This window comes from Eleginops maclovinus, chromosome 7, assembly GCF_036324505.1.
Source record: "Eleginops maclovinus isolate JMC-PN-2008 ecotype Puerto Natales chromosome 7, JC_Emac_rtc_rv5, whole genome shotgun sequence".
Lineage (NCBI taxonomy): Eukaryota > Metazoa > Chordata > Actinopteri > Perciformes > Eleginopidae > Eleginops > Eleginops maclovinus.
The window spans coordinates 26,242,095-26,254,619 of record NC_086355.1 but is presented as its reverse complement, the minus strand read 5'-3'; the positions used below and the strand labels follow the sequence as shown (position 1 = coordinate 26,254,619).

Below are 12,525 nucleotides of genomic sequence, written 5' to 3'. Positions count from 1 at the left end.
AGCATGAGCCCCAGTACAACATTGCCTTGTTGCAGCCTAACATGTAGGCCCTCTGCCCGACTTGCAGATTCCGAATTGCTTGCAGACATCTGATCGAGTGATTGCAGCACTGTGCCATATTGCCCGAGAACAGCACGGATAGCAGGTGTGCGTACTGTCCACCTTGTGGGACATAAAGGCCTGATAGACTGCACTGGCCCTTCTCCTTCAGATGCGGCAATGGCTTTGAATTTGTCTTTCAGTTTGCCAGACTGACCACAAAATGTGCCAAGGTCATGGATCCAGTCAAGGGCATTTCTGATGAAAGGGGAGGTTGTGCAAGCTTGCTGTGTGACTAAATTTACACAGTGTGCACCACAATGGATATATGGTGCTAATGGCTGGCTTCTTTGGATGACTGCTTGGGCGCCTGCATATTTGCCAGACATATTTGAAGCACCATCGTATGCCTGACCTCTAAGGCTCGATATTGGCAGATTTAATCTCAACAGCACATCCAAAATGATTTTGGCAAGATTTTCGCCTGTTGTTGAAGTTGTCTCATACAACCCAATGAACTCTTCATGCACCATCAAATCTTTGTCAACATAACGTAGACACAGGGCCTCCTGCTCCACGCCTGAGATATCCCTTGTCCCATCCATTATGATGGCATACTGTAAAACTGGGAGGGACTGTATCTCATGTGCAATTTCCCTGATGATTGATGTACTCATCAAATCTAACATCTCATTTTGGCAATCCCAAGATGTGTGCACTCCCCTCTTTCCAGACAACCATCTTGTAAAAGCTGGATCCCCCTCAGCTTTGTATTTCAGGAGCTGGTTAAAGTTGCCTTCATGATTTTCATGCCCCCTAAAGGTCATCCCCTGCCTTGCCAGGTGCATAACACCCCCTATTATTTTTAACAGGCTTTCTCTGCTTTCTGCCTGTTGCGCACTGACTGCACTGCTCAATTGTGTGGTTATAGGTTTACTTTCATATGCAGCTGTTGTGACAGCCACTTTGTGACCAGCTGATTTTTCGTGGATGGAGAATCTTTCCAGGGCTTTTTCTCCAGTTTCTAAAGCCGGAGTTTACAAAAGCTGGGTCTATGCTCTTGGCTTGAGCTGGTTTTGCACTTCTGTAATATTTAGAGCACTGAAAACACAGAACACCATCGATGCCAGGATTGACATGCAGCCAGGGATGCTTTTCATACCATGCTTTCTGGAATGACAGAGTACGGTCCTTCATCACTTGTTTTTTCACAAATTTAGGGTCAGGTTGATTTGGTTTCGCATATGTACTAATCATGTCAACCTCCTCTCCCTTTCCTACATCTGCCTCTGGCCTTGCCATCTCGTCTCCTGTCCATCCTTCTTCTGACCCTCCTCCTCTCTCTCCTTCTTCTGTCCCTCCCTCTTCTCCCTCTCTTCCTTCTGCCTCTTCCAGCTGTAGGCCTAATGCACTACTACTGCTGCTACCCTCCAGTGGTGGATCACTTTCAGTTTCACCTCTCTCACTGCCATCTTCAGGAACTACCTGCAGGCCAGGACCATGATAACATTTTAATATACTATAAACATTATAACTGCTTTAAGGCATTAGCACCATTAACAGTAACTTAACGTGGACATACAAGCTACCACAGAGGCTACCGGTCCCAGACGGCATATCTCTACAAGAGATTGTAAGATTCTATAAGTATGCCAACATAATGTGTTGCTATGGGAGGCAAACTTCCTGTCTGTATAAATGAGTGTGTCAACCAGCATCATAGTAGCCTACAAGCATTTTATTTTCATAAGCTTCAAAATAATAAAATATATGTAATTTTGTGTAGTGCACTTTTGTCTATAATGGTTAGTAATGCCTACAAAGTTCGATTCTGGACAAAAAATAATGTACTGTGTCTGGTAAGATAGCAAGCTAACAGGCTCAGTCATTCAAGTTCAATGGAGGTTCAATGGGGATCTGCTAAACGCCAACACTGATTCACCTTAAATTGAACACATTGCGTCAGTCTAAATGATTGAATATTACCATGTCCATTTCAGTTAATATCTGTCATGATATCTGACTGAGTGTTAGTAATTAAAATTACTGTTTATAGTTTAAAATGATCACGTTAGCGCCACTACAGTGGCATTTGTCTAGCTCTAAAGTTCGTTTTTCTCATGATTCAACCTGTAACAACTTAGGCTAAGCCTACACCATTAGATACACCATCACAGATTCAAGTACACATTTCCAAAAGACCCCCAACAACTCCAGAAAGTTGCAATGGCCGATTAAACTGATAATAAATAAATAAATAAATGCATAAAGGTTGATTCCCTCCCCTTGTGAAATTGGCACTTCTCTTCCTCTACGTTCTCACTGTCTGTCTCTAGGCCTACTCCATACAGTTTTTCTTAAACGGCGACATTACTCCGAACAGACAACCAAAAAAATGCAAGGTGATATGATACCGTAATGCACAGTTTACTTACAGTTGATGCTTTTAAAAAAAACGATGCAATAGTTTTCTGCTTCTTAGGTCTGGCTGGCCTCATCCTGCATGTGTTATGGGGTCCTGAATTAGGAGGTGTCTCACTGATGCCTGTCATACTCGTTCTGGGTAACCATGGAAACCAGGCGTGAGACAACGCCAGAAAGATAACTTTTAGAATCTCTGAAAACGAAGATCCGTCTTTGATCTGACTGTTTTATGTGAGTTGTTGCAAAGCAGTAAATTAGTCTTTTGATTGTCTGAGAGGTTCGCCTTATGCAAAGACAGAAAGCTGATTTTTTTTTCCAAATAAAAGTGAGGGGGACGGATTGAAGGTCGTTCGAATCTGTGTACGTCAGAACCCCCACGACGTACACGCTATCTGCGCCCCTGGCCCCTCCAAATGTCTGTGCACGTCCCTGCTGATGACCGTACTTGTGTGCAGCGTAAAGTGCAGTTATGAAGAGGAGATGAGAGGGCTTAGACTACATCACAAGCGGAAAATAATACAAACATAAAATGAAAGCAGTTGAGCATCTACTGGAGCTTTGGTGAGTGAAAGTATAGTTTATGTTGATTGTGTGTTTAACCTTTAGGCTATCGATCTGCTGGATAGATTGATATTGTAACCACAGTGCTAGTGTTGGTGATTTCCTTATACAGGTTGTTGGCATGGGCGGCAGGAAATGTAGGCTAGGGAAGGCACAACCTACCAAATATTTTTGTCATTGCATCCTGGTAAAATTAAAATATAATGTATAATGTATGTCTCTTTGACATTAGCGATGCTATGCAGCCTCCGCTATTGCAGGATCATACTATTGACCTGACGCTGGGCAAGCGCCTACGCGGGCATGTTTCAATCCCCTCTGTGGCCAATCACATCACGATCCGACACCGAAGCCTTCTCTTGAAATTAAACCCACCAATTACAGAGAAGCAAGTTTCAAAATAAGCTTTAGCTAGTGTACATTGGAGGTCAAAAATGTATATACGAACATTTTTCAAGGCAAACATTAAAACAAGTAATCCCAATGCCACAACGAACACCCCCCAAGATAGTTGAGCCGAGAGCAGAGCCGGGAGCGGCGGGAGGCGAGCAGGGAGCTGCTCCGCCGGTAACATCTAAAACCACTGGTTCTGTTGCAGCCCAGTTGAGTGGCCCAGTCTCACAAAGCAACTGTTAAATGTAACGGGGAATATGCAGCCAATATCCTGGATATGATGCTTTATCTTGGCAAACAGGGGCTGCCTCTACGAAGGCACGATGAACGGGAGAGCTCTTCGAATCGAGGAAACCTTTTGGAGCTATGCAAATGGTACTCAAAGCGCAGCACAGCTTTCAGTTCAAGGATAAATGGCCCATTCATAGGCGCCGATTTATGTTTCTGCCGGTGGGTGCTCTAAAAAGTTTAAAGCCCGACCCTCGACGCCCAAGATAAACCTTATGCAAAAAACATAGCCTACGTGACTTTTTGCCCTATGGATTTGGAAAAAGTAGTCAAACGCATGGATTTCAGCGCCATGTATTCTTCTGTAGCCTAACAATATAAATGGGTAAAACACCATAAGAGCTCTCTTACGGGTCCATTAAACCATACAATTTGTTAACTTTGTGCATGTGCATCCATCCGTAACCAGATCTGAAGTCGTAATGACAAGTTCACGTTCCCACGGTGACATAAACACATTTTCGATACCTTTATCAAAATAAAAGTCTTTTGCATCTAAGACGGAAGGTGGCATAAGCCTCTATGAATTATTCAAATAATAAATGATCATTTAGGCACATATCAAATTAGGCACAAATGAATGTAAATAATACTACTTCCATAGGGTTATTTAGGCTACAGGTTGTTTATGTCAAACAATGTCAGAGTAGGTCTGAAAAGCCAGGTTTAATTTTGGCCGGTAAAAATATGATGGTAATATGCTGGTAATTATTTTCATCTACCAGTCATGTTGGCTGGTAAGCCAAAAAGTTAATGTCGAGCCCTGGATGCAGAGTTTGAGGATTCAAACGCACGAGGGGGTGAGTGCAATCAATAATCTTTACTGAAAAGGTTCGGTAAACAGGTAGGCAGTTCAAAAACAAATAAAACAATATCCAGTATGGGAAAGGCAGTAGAGGAGTCCGATGGTCACAGTCACAGTCCAGGTTCGATGCACGGCAGGCAGGTCAGATATAGAAGTACCGGCGAGGAAGAGGCAAAAGAGTCGTCGTTGAGGCAGGCAGGATGGTTCGATGCACAGGTAGATGATCTGAAGTAATAATCAATTCCACCAAGATGATTTAGTAAAACGACTCGCATTAACTAAGGCCAAGTGCACAATCCAACGCAAATTCGACACCACCGTGGCTGTGAGACACGTACGCCGCCAGCCAAACAAGTTATAATCGGCCATCTAATGCTGTTGTTACACACACAAAGCATACAGGTCCACGCAGTAAAATGCAGTCAATTAACCATCAACACATAGGCCCACACAGCTACTAAATATCAAAATTGGATTTGTTTTCACTCACCATTGACGCTACTTCTTTATGAGGAAAGTGGCACTCCTCGCAGCAGTGCGCTTGATGAATTCGTCTGCGATTACATCCAGATTCCTATTTCTTGATACATCCTTGTGAGTGTTCAATACAGCAATATGGGTCAGTCTTGCTTGCCCCATCGTGGACCTCAAATAAGTTTTAAGTCGCCGCAGGCCTGAAAATGACCTCTCTGAACTGCAGGATGTTACTGGGACAGTCAGTGCGAGTTTCACTAGTTTGGTCATCTCTGGCAACATGATTCTCAGGTGCTCTCCCTGATTGCCTTTTAGGAAGTCCACTACATCTTGAAAAGAAGCTAGGCGAACTCCTCGTTGCTTTGCTAAGTCAATGCACATATCACGATGCAGCCTGAGCCTTTTCTCATCCAAATCATCCCTATAGAACTCCATGATGCTTTTGCAGTCACCCTTCCCGATCAGAAAATCCTCAACATCTTGCATGCGTTCGAATACAGAAGGACTAAACCTGCAGTCCAGGCATGTTGACGCTGTATCCATGATCTCAAAGAATTGCTGTCGGTACATTGTTTCTGGTGTTTGAAAGCAGTGCGGCAAACCTCCATCTTCCAGTCGGCGGGGTATTTTTCTTGGCCTTGGCACAGCTGGGCTCTCCAAATTCAAGTCATGTGCTGCTGCAGTTGTGTTTTCCCAAAATCCTTGGAATCCTTCTTCACGAAGACACTTTATGTCTTCTCTGAGCGTGTCAACCATCTGCCTAGCTTTCTGTAGGTGCAAACTCCTCTTTTGGAGTGCAGCATTGACTGTTTCCATGCGAGAGAAGAATTTCAGCATGAGTTTCAAAGAGAAAAAAGTGCTAAATTTCTGCAGGTGCAAAAGAAAACCGTAGGCTTTACCTCCTGCGTCACCTTTTTCGTTCAGAGACAGGTCCTCCAGAAATTCCAGTAGCGCGCTGTAGTTGGAAGCAATGGCTTGTAACGAGGCCGTTGTCATGGTCCAGCGCGTCGGGCATAACGGTTTCAAAGATGATGCGTCTTTGCCTTGAAACTCTTGGAACCAGGTGAGTCGCTTTGGGGAATTTCTGATGAGTGTTACCATGTCACGAATAAGTACCATGAAGTTCCGACATGGTGGAATGTTTTGGGCGACATCATGCACAACCAAATTCATAACATGAGCAGTGCAATGGATGTACTGTGCTCGGGGCTCCAGCTCCCGCATGCGAGCCTGTAGACCTGTTCTAATGCCATGTCATAGCATTGTCCTCTGCATTTACTGACTGGCAGTGAGAATCTAACCAAAACGTCTTTTAAAAGCTGAAAAAGGGTTTCTGCTGTCGTTTTTGATGTCTGATAAAATCCAAGAAAAAGTTCCTCTGGTTCCAGATCTTCAGTCACAAAACGGAAGCAGATAGACACCTGCTCTTTGACCGTAATATCGGCGGTCTCATCCATAATCACAGAGAAAAACTCAGCAGACTTAATTTCTCCAATTAGCGTTCTCATCACATCATGGGCCATAATTTCAGTCATCTCGTTGAGGATGTCATGAGATAGCCACTTGCTCTCCTTCCGAGCCAGCCATGACTGTAACTCTGGGATATCTTCTGCACGTAAGTTTAGCAACTGTATCAAATTGGAAGCCTGGTCTGTTTTTCCTCGAATGGCCAATCCCTGACACGAGAGATATTGAATAGACGATAGGACAGCCAACAAAGCTATTCTGGCATCAGACATCTGCTTTAGTTTTCCAGCAGAAATAGAAGCGGCAACATTAACACCTGCATTAGCAGCAGCAACAATGCTAGCAGCAATGCGATGCAAATTTGACTTTTCATGAGATCTGAATCGTTCCAGTGCTTTAGACCAGCTGGAAAAGCCATCCTGTACAAAACCTTTGAACGATTCTTGATCGTGTGTTGTTGATGGAAGCGGAGCATTCATTTTTTTAGCAGTTGTGCAAACTTCACAAAATACCTTGTCTTTGGTGGTGGCATATGCTATCCACGGGAATTTCGTCTTCCAACTAGCCTGAAATGACCGTCCTTTTTTCCGCACACCTTCACTGCTTTGGTTATCTTCGTTAGGCCTACCGTTAGTTGACTGGGCACTTGTGGAAGTTTGAGCATCGCTTGATGTTTTTTTTGGGGGGTTTTATCAGAAATCTCTCCATTTCGTAAGCCAGCTGCGCTCTACATTGGCGGTTAAACGGTTTAAATCTTCGTGGGTGCTCGGCAATCTCCGTGTGTGCGGTTAAATCTCCGTGGGTGCTCGGCAATCTCCGTGGGTGCTCGGGCCCCGAAGCACCCACGGTATCGGCGCCTATGGCCCCATTCAATAGCGTTGGTAGCGTTGAGGATTAACAGTTTTAACATCATTTTTGTGAACGCACGTTCATTTAAGCAGGAGCAAATGACTGTGCATCAGATATGCAAAGGTACTGGAAATAAAAGAGCGAATCATTTGATTTGTGGATTGTTCGGAAGGGGCGGACGTATGTTAATGGTGTTCAACAAAAACTATGCCAGGATCACCGGTCGGCTGTATACATCCATTGCATGGCCCACAAATTGAACCTTCTTCTGGTGGATGCGTGTAAATCAAATCGCACAGCAATGGTTTTTTTTCTCACCCTTGGGAGTCTGTACACCTTCTTTGCCCAACCGGGAACTCATCATGCATACCAACAGCAACGAAAAGAGCTTGGTGATACAGCGGAGCATACATCACTGAGCGACACAAGGTGGGCTTGTAGATGGAAAAACGTGTCTGCTATAAAATACTCTATGAAGGCCCTGATCTCCACCTTGTCCGAACTGTCCATGCCACCGTATCGTAGGTTTGTGGAGGCGTCTGGTCTGTATAAGTGCAGATTTCTGCGTGAGTCTGATTATTTTCCACCAGTTGCTCAGCATGGTGCATGTCGTACACAAGGCACTTCAAGGAAAAGATACGACCCTGTCTAAGGATGCAAGTGTCATTGAGTCCATGATGAAATGCTTGGAAAACATGAGGACTACAAGTGAAAGTGGGAGGACATCTGGACAGAAATCAAAGCATTCTGTCAGTCAGTTGGCGTGTGTATGGAAGACAACGACGAGAGACCGCACAAGAGGCCTGCCAAACAGCCGTCTGGTCTCTACTGCGCCGTTGTCAGCAGCACCCTTGGGCAAAGAGAGTACCAAACAAGCAAAGACAAAAACAGCTTGAAAAAGAAATGGGCAATTCAGCTATTCGATCCTGTGCTGGATACACTAAGTGGGTGTTCAACACTCAGTCAATGGACACCAGTGTTGGGTGTAACGCGTTACAAAAGTAACGGAGTTCCAGTAATGTACCTATTACTTTTGCTGTGACGCAGTAACGCATTACTTCTGAAATTTGGTGTTGTGTCTCGGCAAATATGCTGAATTATGGTTATGGTTTTTTGACCTTAGTTTATGTATATGTATTGTCTAGTCTGTGTCCAATAATCCTTTTTGTTGTCTGCCATTTCCTGTGTGTCATTTCCGGTTTTATTTGATCACTAACATCCTTTCTCATTTCAGGTAGCTTGATTTCCCCTTGACCTGATTAACTGCCCCGCCCTTATTGTTTACACCTGTGTTCACCTTGTATATTTAAGCTGTGTTTGTCTCTGTGCCCAGTGCCAGATCGTTTTGAGTTATCACCACTGTAGTGTGCGTTATGCTTAGAATTTTGTGACTATGGAATATTACCTCTAGTAAAAAATCTTTTTTTGGAAACTCTTTTTGTGTCGAGTCGTGCATTTGGGTTTTATCATTTTATTGTGCCCAAGACGTAACATTTTGGTAATAAAATACCTGTTACAATCCTCAGTAATGCAATTAAAACACATTTTAACCAGAAATGATGTGGTGTTTGTTTATAAGAATTCACAAACATCGCTAGACATTCCGACACCAGAGAAATAATTGTGCGGGTAGAATAGTAACTCAGTAAGCCTGTTTACTATTGGTTAAGAGGGCTGTAGAAACAGATTCACAATGCAGAGCTGCAGGCTCACAATGCAGAGCTGCAGGCTCGGAGAAAAGAAAAGAGAAAGACAGGAGTGCGCGCAGGCCAAAGCAACAGAAGGTAACTTTCTCTGGTCTGCCTCTTGAACCCCGAGAAGTTCAGACACTCGTGGCAGTGTTGAAGATCTGCAGCCTCTGTCCTCTGTGGAATCGCCGGCTTTTAGAAAGCTTGTCAGCCAAATCCCCGTTAACACACCAATGACAAGGTGAGCTAACGTTGCCATAGAGACTCGTTCATATACAGCAGGTTACAGGGCTGTGCAGAGGCTCCACTAACATGTTATTAATAACACACAGAGACGTGGTGCTGCAACGTAGGTTCCCTGGCGCACAATCTTTTCCATGGCACGTTCAGGGTCCATATTTGTCTGGTCTCGCTGATGAGGAATGTTGATTATACACTCTGAACTGGTTAAAACCTCGTATTGTAGTAGAGTTCTTCAGAATTGGTCGTGGCAACTGCTCTGTCAACTCGTGGCTGCAGCAAATGTCTTGTCAATTCTCCGGCTGTGAACTTCATAATAAACCTTCAGTGATTGCCATCAAAGTTCCAGCTCTACTGTGTCTCTCTGAGTTTCGTCTACATTGCTTCAGAAGTTTCCATCACACTTACGAACTCACCTTCAAAATGTTGTGCATATGGGAGAAACTATATACGAGACGCTAAGAGAAGTCTTTCACATTCAAATCGTCAAAAATGGTACATTCTCCTTTAGCCTCCGATCTCCCCATTTGAGATATAAACTATTCCTTTTTGTCACATTGGATATACGCTTAACCCACCCCAAATTTTTAAAACAACTCCCTAGGAGGAGTAAATAAAAGTATGCTACAAATGTGGGAAAAACACACATTTTTCAAAGTAACCAATCTGAAATGTCCGCAATGACCTGCATAAACTATATGCCACTACTACACAATAGGAGATGCTACTGAGCTATTTTACCAGAAATGTAAGATTTTTTGTACATTCTCTTAAAGGTCATGGGTTGTGACGTGTGCCCCAAGTTTTGCGTTAAAAGCTCATTTTTGCTATTTGCAAATTGAGCAAACGTCATAGGCCACACCCACATTAGTCAGTCAGGACGATACTTAGAATCTCAGTTAATACTGGTCCCTAGAGCATGTGTATCAAATTTTGCAATATTCTGTCAATGTGTTTTGGAGTTAAACATTGTTGATTGGACCCTTTGTTGATGAGTTTCTTTCTAAGACCTGCATGTCTGTGCAAAATTGTGCGCAAATCCAAGCATCCTAAGTCCCTCGAACATGCATTCTATATATGGGTTCTGGCACTCTCGTGAAATGTATACACAGTTACTGTGGAGCTACTAATTAAAGCCTGATACAAGTACAAGATAACAGTATCATGGTGGCAATAATAACAGCAAATCTGAGGCAGAACAATGAAACAAAGCATACAGTATGTTGTACTGTGTGTATTTTAGGCAGAGCAGTACTTTAAAGGCAAAGGCCAAAGTCAAAGTCTGTAAAAAGAAAACAGATTGTTTGTCCCTAAACGACATACATGACCATCACTGCAGCGATAGGGGCTTTAAACACACATTTAAACAAAACTACGTGCTACCATTAAGCAATGGATGGATGGATGGATGGATGGATGGATGGATGGATGGATGGATGGATGTGGATGGATGGATGTGGATGGATGGATGGATGGATGGATGGATGGATGGATGGATGGATGGATGGATGGATGGATGGATGGATGGATGGATGGATGGATGGATGGATGGATGGATGGATGGATGGATGCAGTGGTTAATTTGAGCCGGATCCTGCCGGAACAGGATCCGGCACCTCTTCATTTTGGCCACCCTGTGTTCCGGCACCTATTTGGGCAGATCCGGTACCTCTCACAAAAAATAAAAATTAAAAAATGGTTAAAATGAAATAAAATATACAGATATTAATTTACAGAAAAAAATCCCAAGAATTTCATGTCGTTTATTAAGATTAAGATTTGAAAGAGTCGGAGATCTGTGTTGACGCACTGAAAAGCTGGACCAATGGACAAACGCGTTCACTTTTGAAATTCGCCACATGAGGAGCACTTCGCAGAGAGGAAGAAACTAATTAAATGCAAGCATGTCAAAAAGACAGTTAAATTTACTGTCTTTCTTCAAAAAGAAGGAAGAGGTAATAGACACTTCAGAACGAGTCAGAAAAGCCTCCACAAGCAGCGACGAGGGCAGCTGCAGCGGTCATGTTGATGGTCAAAACCAGGAGGAGGTTAGCGCCGCAACAAGCTAGCCAGCTAGCTAACCGACAGCTAGCCAAGCCCGGGCAGGAGGCTGGCACCGTGTCAGCAGCGGGTCAGGTTCACCGCCAGCCGGAGCAGGAGCCAGCTACCGTCGGCCAGGTGGACCATCAACAGCAACCGGTGGGTACCCTGGCATCAACTAGCCCGGTACAACAGCTGGAGCAGGCAAGTGGAACCGCGACATCAGGCTTACAGCAGGAAGAGTCAGTAGGAGAGGAGAGCGTAGAGGAGTGTGGGACGTCCAGCGACAGGTCAGGGATGGGATGCACAACTGCTTGGACAGAAGCTCAGCTAAAAGTGAAGCAGACTTACTATCCCTGGCTTTTTAGGGGAAAATCAGGTTTGGGTTGCACAACGTGTAAGGCGGTGGGGACTTTGGGGGCAGAGAAGACGTCGGGGATGAAACTGGCAAAAGAGTGGGTTTTATGCACAGTAACCTCATCTGCTTCAGATATTATAAAACAGCAACGCGCACTTAGAAAAAAGGTATTTGAACATGCCCGTACCAAGGCTCACCTAGCAGCAGCAAACATTCTCGAAAAGGCAAAAGTGGACACTTTAGGACAATCTATAATTAATAGTCAGTCTGAACAGATGGCCACTACAGCTCGCGTATTTCGCACGGCGTACAAGGAGGCTAAACGCCACCGTCCCGCATATGGCTTCGAACAGGAGATTGATTGCCAAGAATTAAATGGACTCGATATGGGGAGAATTTTACATTCCAATGTTGCATGTGGAAACATACAGAAACATATTTCTGAAGAAATGAAAAGAAAACAGTTTGAAAAAATAGTACAGTGCACTCCCAAAATCAGTGTAATGCTGGATGAGTCAACCAGTTTAAGCAAAAAGAGCTGCTTGATAATATACATTAGGGCTCAGTTGCCCGATATGGACAAGCCTACAAACATTTTTACTGAACTCGTAGAGCTAGATGATCTAACTGCTCAAGGTATTGTCCACAAACTGTTGTCTGCTCTGGAGCGCCTGCATTTGACACAGGATTTTCTCTCTAAGACCCTCATTGGAGTAACTTGTGATGGTGCTTCGGTTATGTTAGGGCGTAAAAGCGGAGTGGCGAGTCGGCTCCAGGCCATGTTTCCCAACATTACTGTGTGGCACTGCTCAGCCCACAGGCTTGAGCTTGCAGTCGCAGACGTAGTGAAAGAGATGGGTGCTATAAATCACTTTAAAATATTGATGGACAAGATATAT

The 12,525-nt window shown here is 44.0% G+C and overlaps 1 protein-coding gene across 1 annotated transcript; it reads right to left on the bottom strand.

The window, feature by feature from the left end:
- Positions 1–3,863: 3,863 nt before the first annotated feature.
- LOC134866979 (zinc finger MYM-type protein 1-like) lies at positions 3,864–6,564 on the bottom strand. Its single transcript, XM_063887224.1, has 2 exons — positions 5,884–6,564; positions 3,864–5,790 (listed from the first exon to the last, which is right to left on the bottom strand). The coding sequence occupies exons 1-2, from the start codon at positions 6,206–6,208 to the stop codon at positions 5,009–5,011; spliced, it is 1,107 nt and encodes a 368-aa protein (XP_063743294.1). The 5' UTR covers positions 6,209–6,564; the 3' UTR covers positions 3,864–5,008.
- Between the last annotated feature and the right edge of the window lie 5,961 nt (positions 6,565–12,525).

Coding starts and splice junctions, on each gene's coding strand:
- LOC134866979 (XM_063887224.1), bottom strand. CDS start 6,208: ATGCGGGAGCTGGAGCCCCGAGCACAGTACATCCATTGCACTGCTCAT. Junction 5,791..5,883: donor CGAAAAAGGTGACGCAGGAG/GTAAAGCCTACG, acceptor GCATGGAAACAG/TCAATGCTGCACTCCAAAAG.